Below are 20046 nucleotides of genomic sequence, written 5' to 3'. Positions count from 1 at the left end.
TTAACTATTTTAATTATTATTCAAAAGCAGATCAAAAGTGTCAATAGTTACAATATTCTACCATTGCTACAAAGGTATCTTATAGCAAAGGCTTTTCTTTTTTTTTTTAAGTAAACCTTGTCTGGGATGTTGCAACAAGTAAAACTACCTGTCGATAATGTTATGAGTTAACAGTTTCCAAAGTACAACAGAACTTCAACAAAGGTAATTTGACTGAGTGATGCTTTACAAATGCCATATATTTCATGTTTAAAAACCCAGACTCCATTGTATAAAATATCAATTTTGACAATTAAGACATGATATGTTTTTTTCAGTGCTGCAAACATGATAGCCAAGAGGCCAGAGAGCCAAAGTTTTCACTATTTACAATGCCAATTAATTTTCATCATTCTCAAACTTTGCAATGGGGTTTTAGTTAAAATTTATCCCTCTACATCCAGCATCCTGAAGCCAACATGAGTACCACGTGTGTAAAGGTGATAAGACAAAGCCCAGAGCACTTAAATACTCATACCCTCTACTCTAGTCCCAGGTGACAACTCACTTAGTCAGATGTCTTTCCAATATGACACAGTAGATCCTTTCACTCCCTATCTATGCCCATTCCAAATGGGATGGAATAGTTGCTAGGTAAAATTTATATAACTAGCTGACAAAAAAAAAACTCAATTTGTTTAGCTGGTTTTGACATCTAAAAAAGCTGGGGGTCGGGGGGTGGGGGGGGAAGGCCTATTTAACTGCATTCAGGCCAACATACAAAAACATTACTAAAAAATACTCATCTAAGGAGCATTTTACATCAAACTTCCCCATAAAGAAAGGAAGTTCTACCTAAAACAGAGCCCAAAGCGATAAATTAAGAATTATTCCTAGTGGAAAGACAGTAACCCATCAAGAATAAAAGTAGCATTGAATAAAAGTAGCATTTAAGCAAAAAATAGTCATTTCTGTAAACCCTGTAAATATTTTCAAGACAATTCAGACAGAGTCTGTAAACATCTTAGGGAAATGACTTGACCAGATAGAAACGTCCACTTCTAAAGACTCAGGGTGGGCCAGAATCTAAGGGGCTAGTCAATTTGAACATAATGGCACAAAATCTTTTTCCACTTCTGTGTGGGAGCATTCTCTATTCATCAATGAAGACTGGGTTATTAGGAAGCTGTATCCTGATGCTTGGAAGAGCATCTCTACCTTGGCACTATCCAATATGGTAGCCACTAGCCACATATGGCTATTGAACACTTGAACTAACACAATCATTTAAAACTTTTGTTCCTTAGTCACACATTTCAAGTGCTCAACAGCCACATGTGGCAAGTGGCTACCTTGTTGGGCATTACGGATATAAAACATTTCACAGAAAGCTGTAGGTAGTGCTGTTTGGATCCTCTACTCAACCATGAAAATGACACTGAAAACCACAATCAAACTCCTAACCTATTTTTAAACTGTGTTAAAAAGTACCATGCGAAATGCTATGGGCATTACAAAGAAACAAGAAGACTCAGTTTCTCATACAAAACACAAATCTAGTGAAAAAACAGTACTAAGAATGAATAAATGCTAAATTACTGTGGGATGGGGTGGGATACAGTGATTAATTCTCACCAACAAAAGTGATATGGGTTTGGTTGGAGTCAGACAATCACTTCCACTTATTAAAGGGGACTGAGGCACTGGGTACTTGAAAGCACAAATTTTGGCATTGGAGGGCGCTGGGCTAATACTCCAGCCATACACCCTAAACAAAGCACTTAATCTCTCCTTATCTTTACACTCTCATCTATAAAATGGGAGATAATAATGCTGGTCTCCTTAAAACATAAGGTTTCAGGAAACTAGGATCATGAGATTAGGGTTAAAGGAGCTTCACAGATGAATGCAGTCTCTGAATTGTTATTTTCCATAACTCAAATAGGGTACAAGGAGGAGGATTTGTGGGCTCTAGGCTCTATTCCCCAACTGCCAAAAAGGGATCCCTATCTCAGAATGGCACATGCTTGTGGAAAGGGGAGTCTGTGCTAAAAGGCTAGAACCAGCTCTCCTCAAAGAATCTTGGATTTTCCTGTCTGACAGCCTGATGTAGTCTAGCCTCACTAGCTGTAAGGCAATGAAAATACCACTTAACCATTCAGGTGGGAGTCTCCATCTCACAGATGGTGGAAAACACACGTAAAGTTACTTCCTATATTATAAAGGGCCTACTACACAGAGGCTGCCCAAAGTGGTTCTAAGCTCCATTTCCTCAGCTTTCTGCTATGGAATCATTAAGGGAACAGCTGTGAAGGTGCCTACCTTCCCTAACTTGAAGGCAAAGACCATGCCTCACACTGAGTAATCAGTAGTCCCATTTCACCATTATTTATGAAACGCCTATACTGTGCTTGACACCATGCTGGATGTTCGTTTGGATTATCCTGTTTACTCCTTACCACAGCAAGTTGTTTGAGCCTCAGTTTTTCCTCATCTGCAAAGTTCCTACTCCAGAGAACTCTGAGAATTTAAAAAATGACAATGTATGTAAAGATATCAGTACTGCACCTGGCACATAATTAAAGGCACAGTAAATACCAGTTTTCATCGCCTCCATTTTATAGGTAAGGAAACTGAGGGTCAGAGAGGCTAGGCTGCTGGGGTCAGTGAATGGCAAAGCCAGGCTTAAATTCCAGGCAGATGGCCTCTGGAGTCAACGTATTATCAAGCATCCAATCCAGTGCCTGGCACATAACCGGCTGAGCTCAATGAACGCCTGTCGGATCCCAAGCAGGGTCTCGAATCAATGAAGGATGCACTAGAAGAGGAGCCTGAGAGGTAAGGTCTAGGTAGTGTGGCCCCTTAACCTCTCCATATGGGGGGTAACCGTACCCACCTCACAGAGCCATTCTGAGGACTAAAATGTGAGGATATTCATAAAGGTCTCAGCATAGTGACTGGCACAGAATAAAGGCTCTGTAAGTGGCAGCCATCCTTGTCTCGTTTTACAGATGAGAAAACAGACGCACAGAGAGATGAAGAAACTAGCCCAGTATCACTCAGCTAAATAAGTGGCTAAGCCAGGACTCGATCTAGGCAGTCTTACTCCAGAGTCCTTTGGCTCTTATTCCAAATGCCCAGCAAAGTGCCTGGCACACAACAGCCTAGGGCCAATGCCCTCTGCAAAGCTTTCCAGATAATAATAGTCACAAGTGTCAGGAGTAGTCTGCGGGGGGGAAAAGGGCTGGCTGAACTGGGAGTCTGGGAACCGCAGACAAGTATCCTAAACCTTCCCAGGCCTCAGTTTCCTTTTCCGAGAAATGGGGATAACACTGTCACCAACCTCAGAAGCGCAATCAGAGGCCCGGGCTTGGAAAGCAGGCTTCAACTAAGAAGCTAGAGGAGCCTCGGGAATGGGCTGGGGAGAGGTCAATCCAGGGGAGGGTCCAAGGGGCTGCACTGGGGGTGTTTACCTTTGCGGAGCTCGCGGTGCCACACAGAGACGATGGGTCCCGCGTGCTTGCGGTGGTGGATGAGCCACAAGGACAGGGTCTGCACGCTCTGTTGAGAGTTGCTCAGCTCCGAGAGCTTCTTCTCCAACGCCGACTCGGAAAAGGAGGACATGGTGGCGGCGATGGGGCCCTGCAGGGAGCGGCCTGGGCCGCCCAGTGCGGCGGGAAGAGCGACGGCACGAGGCCGGGGCCTCACCTGACTGCCTGCGAGGCTCTTTACAGACTGACAGACTGCCAGGGGGGTAAGGAGGGGGAGGGGATGGGTCTCCGCAGTAACAGCCGCCCGCGCCGCCGCCACAAGATGGCCACCGACCTCTCACCCCGCCGAGAGCAGGGTCAAAGGGGAAGGGCCGGAGTAGCTGGGCACCCGGAGGTGTCAGAGCTAGAGAAAAACGCCCCTCCAGTGGCGGTGGCCTCCCTGAATCTCGCTCAGGGTACTTCGAAAGGGACAGACCGGGAGGGAAACGCAGTTCGGCGGCCTCCGGAAGGCGCTTGGACCGCTCGCGCCCGCACGCAGGCGCAGTGAGGCTCACCGGAACCGTTTCTCCCGCTCCGGCAGAACCTTTCTGGCGCTGTACGGCGCGCTAGTTAGCACGCCACTTCCGGCGGGGTGGAGGAGGCGGGAGAGAGGGAAAGGCTGGAAAATGAGGTAAGGGAAGAGTGGCGGGAGCAAGAGGGAACCCAACAACTGGGACCCCCTAAAGGGGAATCTCGAGGGGACGCTGATGCTGCGTGATCAGGATATACGGGAGGGGGGGCTTTCTCCCTCATCTGGCAGACCCCAGTCCGAACTCTTCTCTGTACACGTCCTGCTCTCTGGCTGTCCCCCCGCCCATCCCCCGCCCGCCAAAGCTTCCTTTTAGTTGTGCCGAGCCACCCACGTGCACTTTTCACGTCTTGGCTCTTGCTCTGTTTTTTCTCCAAAGGTGAGGCCTCCCCCCCCGCCCCCCACTTCTCACCTGGTGTGCTCCCACTCAGCCTCCAGGACCACCCTTTAATATCCTGTACTGACGTTTAGTCGCGACAGCACTGCCATAAAACACACCTTTGGGCCCTTAATTTGGTTGTTTCGTTCAGGGAATTACATGCTGCCCTTGCCCTCTGGGGAGTCCATTTAATCGTTCTGAAATTTAAGCAATATGTTAACTTTTTTGAGAGTTGGGGCAGGGAAGTCAATGGTTCCCTTGACCTTTAAAACGCCGTTTGAGACTGCAACCTCTTTACCTATGTTTAATAAAAAGTTTTAAATTCCAGTTATCAAATCAGAGAAATTTGTCTTTCCAGCTGCTGTGGGATTGGTAGTAGGAAGTTAGGTTATTGTAGACAGCAGTTTCAAAATTTCCCGATTAGCATGGCATTTACCAGTTAGGGGCAAACTCCAGTTAAGAGACATTTTCCTAGTTGATGACTATTTTTTCTCTCACTGCACCATATTGTAGTTCTTTGCCTTGATGCTTTCACTCCTCTTCCAGACTAGAATCATCGTAATCAATATCGTAGCCAATATAGTGAGCAATTTCTAAGGGCTAGACATTGTTTTCACATAGTAACACATTTAATCCTCATGACAAAGCTATAAGGTAGTTACTATGTTATTCTCATTTGAGAATAACTCTCTATGTTATTCTCAATGAGGAAATGGCACAGAGAAGTTAGGTAACCTACCCAAGATCACATAACTAAGATTAGAGGGAAAGGACTGCATCTTAAGCATTTTTCTCATCCCACCACATTATTCATAGCTGATGGAGTGAATTAATATTAAAAAGGTAAATGCCCTAAAATTACACAGTCAATATCTAGTCATAATTTTAACCGAGGGCCTTTGAGCCCCAATCTTGACCATGTTTCTATATTAAGTAGCACTGTCATCTACTGAACACTTAACACCAAGTCACTCTGTATTAAGCACATTACGTACTTTGTTTTATTTAATCCTTAAAATAGTTTTGTGTGATGAGGATTATTATCACTATTTGAAAGATGAGAAAACATAAAACATAGGTGAGTAATCTGTCCAATATCACTTGGATATAGAAAATGACCGAGCTAGGAGTCAAATCAAGGTTATCTGATGTCTGATCCCAAAGTCTTCACTTCTGAGTCGCAGATTGATTCTTTCAGCTAATAATTTTTGAGCACTATGTCTCAAGCACTATTTTAAGCAAAAAGAATCTGTGTCCCCAGAAGCTTACCTCCTACAAGAAGAGGTAGATTTAAAAAAAAAAAAAAAAAACACGTATAAAACAAGTTAGAAAATGATACCTAATTTAAATAAAAATCAAGGAGGATGAGGAATGCATTTGTGGGAGAATAGGAGTCTATTAAATATGCTGGTTAGAAAAGGCCTCATTGGCAGGGTGACATTTGATTAGAGCCCTGAAAGAAACGAGAGAACAAGCCATATGCCGTATGGTAGAATGTTGTTCAAGGCAGAGGGAAAACTAAATGCAACTGTTAGACCATTGTTGGCATTTTTTTTTTAAAGATTTTATTTATTTATTTGAGAGAGAGACAGTGAGAGAGAGCATGAGCAAGGAGAAGGTCAGAAAGAGAAGCAGACTCCCCATGGAGCTAGGAGCCCGATGCGGGACTCGATCCCGAGACTCCAGGATCATGACCTGTACCGAAGGCAGTCGTCCAGCCAACTGAGCCACCCAGGCGTCCCCATTGTTGGCATTTTTAAGGAACAGCAAGAAGGATGGTGAGGCTGGAGTGATATGAACCAGAAGGCTGGAAATGAGCTCAGAAAAGTAGTCAGGGACCACATAACATGGACCATATCCCATGGGGACTTGTAAGCCATAGGAAGAATTTTGGATAATACTCTGAACAAAATGAGAGTTCACTGGATGCTCTTGAGCAAAAGAGGAGCATTGTTGGCTCTTAGGCCAAGAACAGTAAGGCTTCAAGGGTGGAAGCAGGAAGAGCAGTTGAGCAGCTGTTGTAATAACGCAGGTGAAAGGATGATTCAGACCAGGGTTGAGGTGGTGAGAGGGGGTCGGATTCCGGGAATAGGAATCCCAGGATTCTGTCTTTAAGAGGTAGGACAGTATTTGCTGACAAATTAGGTAGGAGATGTAAAACTCTAGGTGGCCCCAAAGGTTTCAGCCTGAGCAACCATAAAAATGGGACTGTGCTTTTTCTGAATTGCAGAAAGAGATGGTTTAGGGAGTAAAACAGGAGTTTAGGTTTGTACATGTCCACGTGGAAATACCTATCCAAGTAAAGGCTTCTCTCATAGGCAGTTGGATTTATGGGTCTGGAGTTCAAGGAAGAGACATGATAGAGTTAAACATATAAATGTATAAATGTGGGCATCATAAGGGGGAATAGCTGTAGAAAGAAGATAGTTTGGGGCGCCTGGATGGCTCAGGTGGTTAAGCGTCTGCCTGGCTCAGGTCTTGATCCCAGGGTCCTGGGATCGAGCTTCTCCCCCCACCACCACGTAGGGCTTCCTTCTCAGCAAGGAGCCTGCTTCTCTCCCTCTCCCTCTACCCCTTCTCTCTGCTTTTATATGTGCAAACATGCCCATGTGAGCTCTCTCAAATAAATAAATGAAAAAAAAAAAAAGAAGAGAGGCCCAGTGACTGAGTGCTAAAACACTTCAACATTTAGAAGTCTGAAAGATAAGATGATGACAATCTGATTTTTCTTCTTCAGCCCATTAATATTAATTACACTGATTCATTTTCAAATATCGAGTTAGCCTTCCATCCCTAGCATAAACTCTGCTTTCTCATGGCATATAATTCTTTTTACATGCCGCCAAATTTTATTTTATAATCTTTGTTTAGGATTTTTGCATCTGTGTTCAGGAAGGAAATTGGTGTGTAGCTTTTTTATTTACATATTGTCTTTGGTAGGTTTGGTATCAGGGTAGTACTAGCTTCATAAAACAGGTTGAAAAGATTTCCTCCTTTTTCTAGAAGGTTGGGTAGGATTGGTGCTAATTCCTTAAATGGTTGGTAGAAGTTCCCAGTGAAACCTTCTGGGCCTGTGGATTTGTTTTCTTTTTCTTTTTTGAGTTTTTAAATGACAAATTCAGGTTTTAAAAGTTGTAAGGCTGGTCAAAGGTTAAATAATTTTTCTCATATTACGTAAGCTGTAGTAGTTTTTGAGGAATTTGCCATTTGGTCTAAGTTATCAACTCTATGTGTGAAGTTGTTTGTGTTGTTCCTGTATTATCCCTCTTGTCTGTCTTTCCCTCTTGTCAGTCTTGCCAGAAGTTTGTCAATTCTACTATCTTTTTGAAGAACCAGTGCTTTGTTTCATTGATCTTTCTCTATTTTCTCTTTCCAATTTCATTGATTTCTACTCTGCTCTTTATTTTCTTCCTTCTGCTTCCTTTGGTTTTATTTTGCTCCTCTTTTTCTAGGATCTTAAAGTGAGAGTTTAGATTATTGATTTGAGACCTTCCTCTTTTCTAACATGCATATTAACTACTATATAAATTTTCCCTTTCAGCATGGCTGTAACTGTGTCCCCCAAATTTTGATATGTTGTATTTTTACTTTCATTTCTGTGTATCTTTTTTAAAATTTCCTTTGAGATTTCCTCTTTGATCCATGAAATGTGTTGCTTTGGGGCTCCTGGGTGGCTCAGACATTAAGCGGCTACCTTAGCTTCAGGTTATGACCCTGGGGCCCTGGGATCGAGTCCCGCATTTTGGGGGGGGGGTTCCTACTCAGTGGGAGCCTGGTTCTCCCTCTCCCACTCCACCTGCTTATGTTCCCTATCTAATAAATAAAAATTCTAAAGAAAAGAAAAGAAAGAAGGCAGGAAAGAAAGAAACATGTTGCTTAGTTTCCAGGTCTTTGGAGATTTTCCTGTTATCTCTCTGTTGTGAGATTTCTAGTTTGATTCCATTGTGGTTGGGGAAGCTGCCGTATTCACTGTGTCATGGCCTGAGATATGATCTATTTTAGTATAATACTCTGTGGGCACCTGAAAATATATTCTCCTGTTGGAGTGTTCTTTAAATGTTGATTAGATCCTGTAGACATAGGGCGCTGTTGAGTCCTGTTATCCTTGTTGATTTTCTACCTGTTTTATCAATTGTTGAGAGAAGAATGTTGTAGTCACTACCTGTATTTGTGGTGACCACCCCTGCTGCTCCTTTCAGTTTTAATGAATTTTTGCATTACACATTTTGGGGTTATTTTGTATTTGTATTTTGTATTTGTATTTTGTGGTTGATTTGTGTCTTAATATAATCCATTTAGTATTGCTATGTCTTTTTTTTTTTTTTTTAAGATTTATTTATTTATTTATTTATTTTTTTAAAGATTTTATTTATTTATTTGACAGACAGAGATCACAAGTAGGGAGAGAGGCAGGCAGAGAGAGAGGAGGAAGCAGGCTCCCTGCTGAGCAGAGAGCCTGATGTGGGGCTCGATCCCAGGACCCTGGGATCATGACCTGAGCCGAAGGCAGAGGCTTTAACCCACTGAGCCACCCAGGCCCCCCTATTTATTTATTTATTTGACAGACAGAAATCACAAGTAGGCAGAGAAGCAGTCGGGGGAGGGGACGAAGCAGGCTCCCTGCTGAGCAGAGAGCCCAATGTGGGGCTAGAGCCCAATGTGGGGCTCGATCCCAGGACACAAGGATCATGACCTATGCCGAAGGCAGAGGCTTTAACCCACTGAGCCACCCAGGCCACCCTACTATGTCTTCTTGATGGGTTTACCCGTTCATGGTTATAGAATGTCCTTCTCTGTCTCTGGTAATCATTGATTTTTCAATTCTAAAATTTCCATGTGATTTTTGTTTACATCTCCTGTTTCTTTGTTGAGGCTTCCTGTTCTTTCATTTACTTCAAGCAAGCACATAATTGTTCCTGGAAGCATTTTAATCATGGATGCGTTAATAACTTTATCAGATAATTCTCACATCTCTGTCATCTCAGTGTTTGATATATTGATTTTTTTTCTTTCAGTTTGAGACCTTCCTGTCTCTTGTTATGATGAATGATTTTTGATTGGACATTTTTTTTAAAGATTTTATTTATTTATCAGAGAGAGAGAGGGGGAGAGAGCGAACACAGGCAGACAGAATGGCAGGCAGAGGCAGAGAGAGAAGCAGGCTCCCTGCCGAGCAAGGAGCCTGATGTGGGACTCGATCCCAGGACGCTGGGATCATGACCTGAGCCGAAGGCAGCTGCTTAACCAACTGAGCCACCCAGGCGTCCCTGATTGGACATTTTTGCATTATGTTCTGACACTCTGAATCTTATTTAAGTTCTCTGTTTTAGCTGGCTTTCTCTGATACCACTTTGGCAGGAGAACCAAGTGTAGGTAGAAGTTTAAAGTCTTCACTCAGTCTCCTTTGACACCCAAGGTGAAGGGCTCGTCATTACTTCCCAGTAGAAGTGAGAGTTCCAGTACCCCATTTGGTATCTACTGTGCTACACTAAGGGTGGCCTCGTTGCAAAAGGGTGGACAGTAGCAAAAGTCCTGACTGGCCATAAGCCTCCTCTGACACTACCCTGAGGGTGAGGGAAAGGAGTGTATATTCTTTTTTTTTTTTTTTAATTTTTTTTTTTAATATTTTATTTATTTATTTGACAGAGAGAAATCACAAGTAGACAGAGAGGCAGGCAGAGAGAGAGAGGGAAGCAGGCTCCCTGCTGAGCAGAGAGCCCGATGCAGGGCTCGATCCCAGGACTCTGAGATCATGACCTGAGCTGAAGGCAGAGGCCTTAACCCACTGAGCCACCCAGGCACCCCTATATTCTTGATATACTCTCTTTTCTAAGTTAAGAACCACTTTTCTAGGATGTACTGCCTACCAAAAAACGTAGAAAGTATAGGCTCATAAATATTAGTGTAATACAGGGCACCATTTAACAAATATTCTATAGAGGACAGCTAGAAATGAAATGAGCCTAAAGTACTTTGGGGAAGGATTTTTGGGACGTCTTGATTCCTTTCCTCCACTTCTATTTTGTATATTCCTTTGTGTTTTTTGTTTGCTTGTTTTTAAGATTTTATTTTCTTTTTTATTTGATGGAGAAAGAGATCACAAGTAGGTAGAGAGGCAAGCAGAGAGAGAGGGAAGCAGGCTTCCCGCTGAGCAGGGCTCGATCTCAGGACCCTGAGACCAGGACGTGAGCCGAAGGCAGAGGCTTAACCCACTGAACCACCCAGGCACCTCTCTCCTTACTGTTGTGTTGTATACTCCTTCCTTGCAGTGTTAGACCCTCTAGGTAACTTTGTATCTCCCTTTCCTTGTCCAGAACTTAGCCTGGTGCATGACACATAGTATATACTAAGGAAACATTTGTAGGTAGAAAAAAGAATGAGTAGGAAGCTACAAAATTTCACGTGTACTGGAGGTTTAAGGTTTATCCAGCCTCTCTTACTCATTTATTAAACAAACAGTGAGTGGGAACTGCTTGGCAGACACTGTACCAGATGCTGGGAAAAATCACAAGGAAAGCTGTAACACTAAAAAGTATCCTGTTCAGTTGAAGAGGTACACAAATAAACCAGTCACTTTAACCCAAGGCAGCAGCCCTCCAGTGCACTCTGCACACTACTGCCAGATGGATCCTGAGCGAGTACTCCTTTCATCACCTGGTGCTTCAGAAGACAGAGTTTGTGTAGAATGTGTACAGTGTGGGATTTCCATGCTCTGTGGGGGGAGGGGCATCAGACTGACCTTGCAAACATTTATTGATTTATTTATTTATTTAAGATTTTAGTTATTTATGTGACATAGAGAGAGAGATCACAAGCAGGCAGAAAGGCGGGGGTGGGGGGAGTGGCACAGGGAAGCAGGCTCCCTGCCGAGCAGAGAGCCCAATGTGGGGCTTGATCCCAAGACCCTGAGATCATGACCTGAGCCAAAGACAGAGGCTTAACCCACTGAGCCACCCAGGCGCCCCAGCCTTGCAAACTTTTAAAATAGATTCACAAGCATACCTACCATCTCCCCTACTCCCCCACCACCCATAGATTCTGATTCAGTAACTCTGGTGTAGGGCCCAGGAATCTCTGCTTCCATTGATTCCCCCTTGATTCTGATAAACAGACTGAGGGTAGCCTCTGGTCTAGGGGAAAGTGTGCATTCAGCCTTTGAGATGAATTCCAGGTCTGACATCACTTGCTGTGTGACCAGGCGTCACTTCACCTCTCTGAGCCTTGAGTTACTCAGCTGGTGGATGAGGAACTTTTATTACATAAAATACCTAGTACATGCTTGTCATTTGGTGGGGTTTTTTCCCAGCAAGTATTAATTCTCTTCCTTCTGTTCAAGAACCTGTATTAGCAATTCTTATGTCTAAATGCTTGTCTGTGGAATCTATGCCCAGTTTTTTTTTATCCATATGCTGGTTATTCAGAGTTAGAACTTTCGGGAAAAAGTCTTATGTACCAAATTTATGTTAGGTTGAAGAAATTGAAATTCATGGAAATTGTACTGCCAGGTGTAGAGCAAGGACTCGAATCCAGATAGTCACATTTGTGTTCTTATTCTGTCCCTGTCCTAGAATCAGCCTAAAAGTAGCCCAGCCAAAGTCTAGAGCTATGATTGCCCCTTAAGAATGAATCTAGGGACACATGGGTGGCTCAGAGGGTTAAGCTTCTGCCTTCACCTCAGGTCATGGTCTCAGGGTCCTGGGATCAAGCCCCGCATCAGACTCTCTGCTCAGCAGGGAGCCTGCTTCCCCCTCTCTGTCTGCCTGCGTCTCTGCCTCTGCTTGTGATCTCTCTGTCTCTCTGTCAAATAAATAAATAAAATCTTTAAAAAAGAGAGAGAGAGAGGGAGACTCTAACAGGATCCTCCCATAAAGGATGATGTCGGCTACCTGTAGGAATTACCCAAGAGAAGAAGAGTATGGCAGTTTTTACCCAGAATCCAGTTCAGGCACAGCTGATCTTAAAGCTCTACCAACAAGAGAACCAGAGCTTAGAATATGGCTGTTGACTCAACAGGCATTTATTCAATATTTGCTGTGTGCCTGAAGCAATAAACAAACCTGTCAATTATCACTCTTCTAGAGCCTATATTCTAGTGAGAGGAGGGAGACAATAAATAAACAGGTAGATAATCTGGTTTTATGGATGGCGCTAAGTGCTCTGGAGGAAAACTTTAAGGTCAGGACGAGGAGATAGTGCAGGGCTGGGGAAGAGGGAGGATAGATTATAGTTTTAAACAGCAGTGATCAGAGAAGGCTCACTCAGAATTCACGTTTGAGCAAGCCCTAAAAGTGATGAGAGAGCAAGTCATGAGGAAATAATGGTAGAAGAGCAAGAGCAAAGGCCCAGGGTTGAGTATGTCCGCCCTGGATGAAGAGTGGCTCACTTGCTGTGATGGCATCTCTATCTTGTCTCTACATTTACAAGGTGCTTTGATTTTTCTTCTTCCTGGCCTTTGCTTGTAACAGCTGTTTTACCTTGAGCAGCCTTCCTGCACAGCTCTAAACATGGAATCCTCAAATTCCAACACAAGTCCCCCTCCCTCCGCGAATACTTCCCTGTTGAAGTTCATTCTTTTTCCAAATGTCTTTTGTACCTCTTCCCTTTTTTCTCCCTTTTCCACTTCTTGATTGTGTGATATAGTAAGTGCCTTGTGGTCTACCTTCTTATCCTTTTAAGTGTCTGTAAGGTATAGCATCTTTTCCGGTGCCGATTACCCCATTGGTCTTCGCCACCTATATGCCATGGCCCAGGGATGGTCTCTAGCCCATCCAGTGACAAGGCAGAGAGAGAAGGGGAAGACAGGGAGAGGCGATGGGTTCACCCATGGACTACGATTGTGGATCTCTTCCCTTGCCTCTCAGTGACGCTTTCCGTGACCACAGCTTGGGTGTGCTGAGCTAGAAAAGACATAGTTGCCATCAGCAATCGAGAACTGGTTATTCAGGCTTATGTTTATTCAGTCACTGTCTGCCACAGTTGAACTCTGGGTGGTTTTCTCTACTCAGCCAGAGAATCCACCCTTTCTGAATGCCTCATCCCCAGCAGGCCAGAACGCCCCTGGAACCATCAGTTACAGAAACATCGAACTTTGCAGCACCACTTTCAGTAATCAGGGCTGCATTTTATAGGAATAGAATCTGAGACTCCTCAGTCTCTAAATCTCTAAACAATTTCTTTTGTAATTGACATATTGTCACACAAGTGTGATTTCATGGCCAACCCATAAAGGTATATGATTGCCTTTTATAGTCATGTCAAGCAGCAATTTGGTATACTCTCTTCCCTGCAAAAAGCTGGTTTATATATTTCTGAGTCTATAACCTGTTCTTTTAAAGATCTCCAATTGCGGTAAATCTTCATCTGTATAATACTCCATTGAGAGATTATACTACAATTTATCCATTCTCCTGGAGATGGGCATTCAGGGGCAATTGTGGATAGTATATTCTTGAACACATCTTTTGGTATGTTTATGTATGTATTTCTGTTGGGGATTTATCAAAGAGTAGATACTAGGTCATAGGGCATGCATGTGTTTACCTTTAGACTATTAGATCCTGCTGAAGAGTTTTCCAAAGTAGTTGTACCAGTTTACATGCCTACCAGCCTTGAATAAGAGTTCTAGTTGCTTCATTTCCTTGCTAACGACTAGTATTTTCTTTGTCTTTTTTTTTTTTTTTAAGATTTTCTTTATTTATTTGACAGAGATCACAAGTAGGCAGAGAGGCAGGCGGGGGGTGGGGAATGGGGGTGGGGGCGGAAAGCAGGCTCCCTGCCAAGCAGAGAGCCAGATATGGGGCTCAATCCCAAGACCCTGGTATCATGACCTGATAAAAGGCAGAGGCTTTTAACCCACTGAGCCACCCAGGTGCCCCTCTATCTTTTTTTTTCCCCCCCTTTTTTCAGCTTAGCCCTTCTGGTGGATGCATAATGACATTTTATTGAAGTTTTGAATTGCATTTTCCTGACTTAATGATGTGGAGAGTCTTTTTTCATACGTTGATTAAGCATTGGATATCCTCTTTTTTTGATATGTCTGCTCAAGTCCTTTCCCATGTTTTTCCTGGGTTGTTAATGATTTATGAAAAATATTATCAATATGAGTGTTTTGTCAGATATATAGCAGACACCTTTCCTCCCTTTACGGGTTGTCCTTTCCCTGTCTTAATGGTGTCTTTTGAGGAACAGAAGTTCTTAATCATAATGTAATCCAATTTATCCTTTTCTTTCTTTCTATTTATTTCTTCTTCTTTTTTTTTAAATGGTTGGCCCTTTTCTATATCCTGTTTAAGAAATCTTTGCCTACCCCAAGATCACAAAGATGCTCTTTTCTGTTTTCTTACATTTTCTCTACATTTCACATTTAAATCCAGTGTCAGATGGAATCAAGACATACATATTTTTTCCTATGGATAACCAAATGACACAGCACCTTCTGTTAAAAAGACTGTTCTTTCCACCAGGTCATTTCAGCTTTTGCCTTCGTGAGGTATGTGGATCTCTTGCATTTGAGGGGGCTATTCTGTTCCATTAGTCTGTTTTTCGATCTTTATGCTAATAATGCACTGATTTTACTTACTGTACATGTACCGTAAATCAGATAGTGAAATCAGATAGTGAAAGAACTTACACTACCACAACTTACCAATCTAATTTCTCTTGAAGATTGTCTTTGCTGGAGTGCCTGGATGGCTCTCTGTCAGTTAGGTGTCCACCTTTCAGCTCAGCTCGTGGTCCCAGAGTCCCAGGATCGAGTTCCACATCAGGCTCCCTGAACAGCGGGGAGCCTTTTTCTCCCTGTGCCCCTCACCCCACTTGTGCTCTTTCTCTCTCTCTCTCTTTCAAATAACTAAAATCTTTTTTAAACGGCAGGGGGGAGCACCTGGGTGGCTCAGTAGATTAAAGCCTCTACCTTCGGCTTGGGTCATGGTCTCAGGGTCCTGGGATTGAGCTCTGCATTGGGCTCTCTGCTCAGCAGGGAGCCTGTTCCCCCCCCCCCTTGCCGGCCTCTCTGCCTACTTGTGATCTCTCTGTCTGTCAAATAAATAAATAAAATCTTAAAAAAAAAAAAAAAAGGTTGTCTTTGCTATTTGAGGCACTTTGCATTCCTATATCAACTTTAGAGTCATCTTGTTACTTTCTACAAAAATCCTGCTGGGATTTTGATGGCTACACCAATGATTTTCACCCAAGGGCCATTTTTACTTTCCATGGGGCATTTGACAGTGCCTGGAGAAATTTTTGGTTGTTGCACTTGGAGGAATGCTACTGGCACCTGGGGACAGAGGCCTAAGATGTTAGTAAATATCTTACAATGGATAAGACAGCTAACCACTAACAAATGATTATCAAACCTAAAATATCAAAGGTGCCACTGTTGAGAATATCTGCATTAATGTAATCATTGTTTCAGGGAGCTCTCTACCATTTTATTATTTGTTTCCTATATGATCACTGGTTTTGCTTCTCTTTTTCTCATTTTTTACCTTTTTTTGGATAAATTTAAAAATATTTATTGTCCTGCTGTCTGAACTTATTAAGTATATATTCTTTTACAATACTTTTGGCGCTTACCCTACAAATTTCAGATTATTGTATGACCTCCTCCAACTACTAGACTTTTAATACATGTAGCTCCTTTTACATCCCTCCAATGCACCTTTGTTTCTACATTATTGTCTTGCACTTTGGTTTTATGTCTATACTTAAATTGCAACAGACATAATCATTTTGTATAGTTAGCATTATTTTATACTGGTATATTCCATTGTTCTTCAGTCCCTCCTACAAAGCCATGCTTCTGTCTAGGATCATTTTTCCCTTTATTTTTTTCCTTTAGTGCAGACCTGATAGCAATGAATTCCCTTGGTTTGTTTTATTGTTGTGTTTTTAAAGATTTTATTTATTTATTTGACAGACAGGGATCACAAGTAGGCAGAGAGGTAGGCAGAGAGAGAGGAAGGGAAGCAGGCTCCCCGCTGAGCAGAGAGCCCGATGTAGGGCCAGATCCCAGGACACTGGAATCATGACCTGAGCCGAAAGCAGAAGCTTTAACCCACTGCTTTTAACCCCATTTGGCACCCCAAATTCGCTTAGTTTTTATCCAAAACCATCTTTATTTCACCACGTTCAATTGAACGCTGGCTTCATAGGGTATAAAATGCAAGCCTCATAGTTATTTCCTCTTAGCCCTTTAAAGATGTCCCTCTCCTTCTAGTGTCTTCCAGATTTCATCGTTTCTGTGGAGAAGTATCTGTCAGTCTTACTGCTCCATTACTTTTAAGATTTTTCTTTTTAGTTTCAGTTTACAACAGTTCAGCTGTGATCTGTGTGTGTGTCTTTGTCTTTGTACCACCAACCTGGGTTTGCTGAGCTTGAATCCGGGGGGGTTGATCTCTTTCATGTGTTTGGACATTTCTCAGCTGTCTGTCCCCCAGCAGCAGCCGTCTCCCAGAAGCCGTGTATTTTGAGAGCTCTAAAAACTTCAGGTTTCTCCCCCCTCCACCCCACATAACAACATTTTAAAAGCGTTGTGGTTTCTCTTTCCTAAGTGACAGCCTTTGGCCTGGGCCACACTGTAATCCTGAGCTCATGTCAAGGGTCGGCAAATGCAGCAAGGGCAATAAAACAAAATGAAGTGAAATGAAAAAACAGAAAAATAAAGAGAAACAGCTATCAACCGTTGACTCACTGAACATTCCCCCCCTGGCGAGAGTATCCATCCACCTAGTCCCTGTTGCTTCCACAACTACTTATGTTTTAAGAAATTGTTTTTGTAATTTATCTGGCTTTTTGTAGTTGTCAGCAGGAGTATTAGCCTGCCAGGACCCAACCAAATCCAACTTCAAGGCAGAAGGGGCCCGATGTTTGTCTTGTGCCAGATGCCTTTCTGGGTTCGATGTACAGGATTGCCCCGTCTAAAGCAGTTAAGACAGAAGGATAAATCCTGCAGCAGACGGAATTCCATAGCAGCAGTGTGCATGGAGGGGACTGAAACGGGACAGAGGAGGCGAATGTGAAGGAATGCCACCTGCTCGGGAAATTGCAAGTTTTGTCATTTCACGTGGCTGCAGTTCCAGCTGGAAGGGTTGAAGCTGAGGTTGCTGAGCTAGGCAGGAGCCCGATGGCCAGGGGCCCCATGTGCCATGGTGAATAGGCGGGTTAGGGAGCGCGGTTGAATTCTAAGCAGCGAAGAGTGATCAGATTTTTGTTTTGAAAGATTACGTACACGTCATTGTGAAATGTGGACCCAAGAAGGGCGAGCCCGCGAGGCCAGGGGCCCTGGAGGAAACCGTTCCAGGCAGTCCAACGTTTAATAGATGGTTATCATCAGCAACAGATTTTGAAAGATGTTGAAGGGGTAGCATTGATGAAATTGAAGAGAATGGGGGCATTAAGAGGGAGGCGGGAGAAAGAGAGGCTAAGCTTTCTAGCTCAGGGGAAGGCCGTACATCACCAGGGGGGCACCAACAGTCGAGCTGAGTTCAGTCTGGGATGTACTGTGTCTTCCCACTTCATTAGCTCTATAGTTGTTTGTGTCATAGAATCTGAGAGCGTAGTTCCGGGGGGGGGGGGGGGGCGTCCAGGTGGTGTTCTTGAAACTCCTGAGCTAGATAAGAGAGATGTAGAGCCCCAGGCCATTGCCTTCGCTCCGGCTTCAACCAGACCCTCTGATTTATTCTACCTTGGGTGGGCTTCCACTTCAACATTCTATTTGAAATAAGTTTTCCACGCTAAGAGAATGCTAACAGGGTTTCCTTCCTTGTTCATCTTCCCGTTTTAGGTCTCTGTTTTGAGTTGTTCATCTGAATGGAATCCATTCTCAAGTACTTTCCTTCCGAGGGTGTGTGGGTCATGCCCTCTCTGCATCCTTGCTCTTGTTCATACAGTCTGACTGGTGTCTCTCTTGGCTGTGTATAGGACTTGGGGGCCACAGGCCTTCCTTTGCAGGCAGTAGATGCTATTCCGTTGTCTTCTGATGTCCCTTGTTGCAGATGAGAAAGCCAGACCTGGTCTTCTTCTAAGTTATTTGTTTGTTTCTTCCTGAATGTATGTATAATTTTCTTCGGTCTCTTTTAGCATAGAGGAATTTTACCAGAGTGTGATTAGGTGTGTGTCCTTCTGTCTTTTCAGTCTCCAGGTAAATCTTTCTGCAGCTCAGGGAAATGTTTCATTTGTTTATTTGTTCTGGCTCCTCCATCTGGTCCTTTCTCTCCTTCCAGAATTCCCTGCTATTTATTTACGTGTTGGTTCTCCAAGTCTCATGAGTTCCGTCTCTTTGTATTTCTGCTCTGAGTTTTAAAGTAGCTGTCCTTGGTCTTCCAGGCCGCTGATTGGATCTCGGTAATTAACCGTCTTTTTTTAAAAAAATACCATCACTTGAGCTTTTTCGGTGTGGAAAATTATGTTTTTAACATCCTAAAAGATATCATTTGCCTTGTGATCAGACTTTTTTTATGGCTCTTACTATTTTTTCCAATTCTTGTCTGTCTCCCTTAGTGGTTCTGTTAGTCTAAAACTCACCACCTCAGACAGTGCTCTGCTTGCTTTTCCTGCCTCCGACTCCTGGGTTGCGTTAACTGGCTATCTTCCTTCCCTTCTGGTGTTCCAACTACAGGACCTCAAGCAGGGGACGGCACAGCGGCCTCCAGCTCACGTGTGTGTGAGCTGGTGCCAGTGGGATGACAGTAATCCCTGGCCAAGCCTTCTGCCTTCAGTAGCCTGAGATAGGACAGATTTGAGTTTTCTCCCTTGGTGGGGATCAGAGACCAAGAGATATCCCCTAGCAAGCTTCACAGTGACCAATATTGCCCTCCCTTGCAGAATACCGTGAGGCTCTGTGGACCAGACTCTCTCCAGGGTTTTAGAGCCTGATTGCTGCCCTGGAGCCCTCTCCTGACCCAGGAAGAAAATCCGGCACTGACTCTCTCTCGCTGGGCTGAGCAGGTCTTGCCCACACCCACCAGGCACCACTTGCCCGCCAGCCCTGTAGTCAGTGGGGCTCTGAAGGGTTCATCTGGAGGAAGGGGCATCATCTGTTCAGAAGCCCCCAGTAAGTTGAGCCAAAAGAGAAAGAAAGAGATTGGGAGACACAGACGGACTGACAGACCCCACCAGACTAGACGATCTCTAACCTCCCTCCAGTGCCAGCGTTTTATAGTTGTACTCGTTTATGGTCTCCAGCTTTAGCTCAGTCCTCAGTACCCTTGGGCCACACTTTTATGTCTTCCCAGCATGCTCTGCTTCCCCAAAGGGAAATATTGGAGACTTTTATTTCTCTCCTCAAACCCTCTGTTTACCCCGCCCTCCCCCTTCTTGTTCACTGTCAGCCTATGACACAAAGGAAAGAGACTCTCCGGTATTAAGTTGCTCAGTTCCTTTGCTCACCTATAAACCTATCTCCTTCCACTGCCTGCCTGCTGGCCCGTCTTTCTATCCTGCTGGGTTCTGTCTTCACCCATGATTTCTGTGACGGTGTGTGCTCCCGATTTTCCCCTTTCTCTGGCCACTCCCTCCTGTCTTGTTCTGCTCTTGGTCTCACCCAGCTCTGACTCTTCTCCCATATCGTTGGCTGCCAGGGGGCCTTCTCCGTGCATAAAGCTGATCCTGTAACTTCCACTTAAAAACCT

At 43.8% G+C, this 20046-nt stretch overlaps 2 protein-coding genes across 2 annotated transcripts in view; one reads left to right on the top strand and one right to left on the bottom strand.

Annotated features, from left to right (window-relative positions):
* RPRD1B (regulation of nuclear pre-mRNA domain containing 1B) overlaps positions 1–4038 on the bottom strand; it is a 50502-nt gene extending 46464 nt beyond the window's left edge. Inside the window, exon 1 of the mRNA XM_059406986.1 lies at positions 3453–4038. Coding sequence (XP_059262969.1) covers positions 3453–3603 — 151 coding nt within the window. The 5' untranslated portion in view covers positions 3604–4038. The remainder of the gene's footprint in view (positions 1–3452) is intronic.
* A 47-nt stretch (positions 4039–4085) lies between these two features.
* TTI1 (TELO2 interacting protein 1) overlaps positions 4086–20046 on the top strand; it is a 48185-nt gene continuing 32224 nt past the window's right edge. Inside the window, exon 1 of the mRNA XM_059406985.1 lies at positions 4086–4140. The gene's annotated coding sequence lies outside the window, so the exon portion shown is untranslated. The remainder of the gene's footprint in view (positions 4141–20046) is intronic.

This window comes from Mustela nigripes, chromosome 7, assembly GCF_022355385.1.
Source record: "Mustela nigripes isolate SB6536 chromosome 7, MUSNIG.SB6536, whole genome shotgun sequence".
Classification (NCBI taxonomy): Eukaryota; Metazoa; Chordata; class Mammalia; order Carnivora; family Mustelidae; genus Mustela; species Mustela nigripes.
Note: the sequence above shows the minus strand (reverse complement) of the source record. Positions and strands in the feature narration are given on the sequence as shown.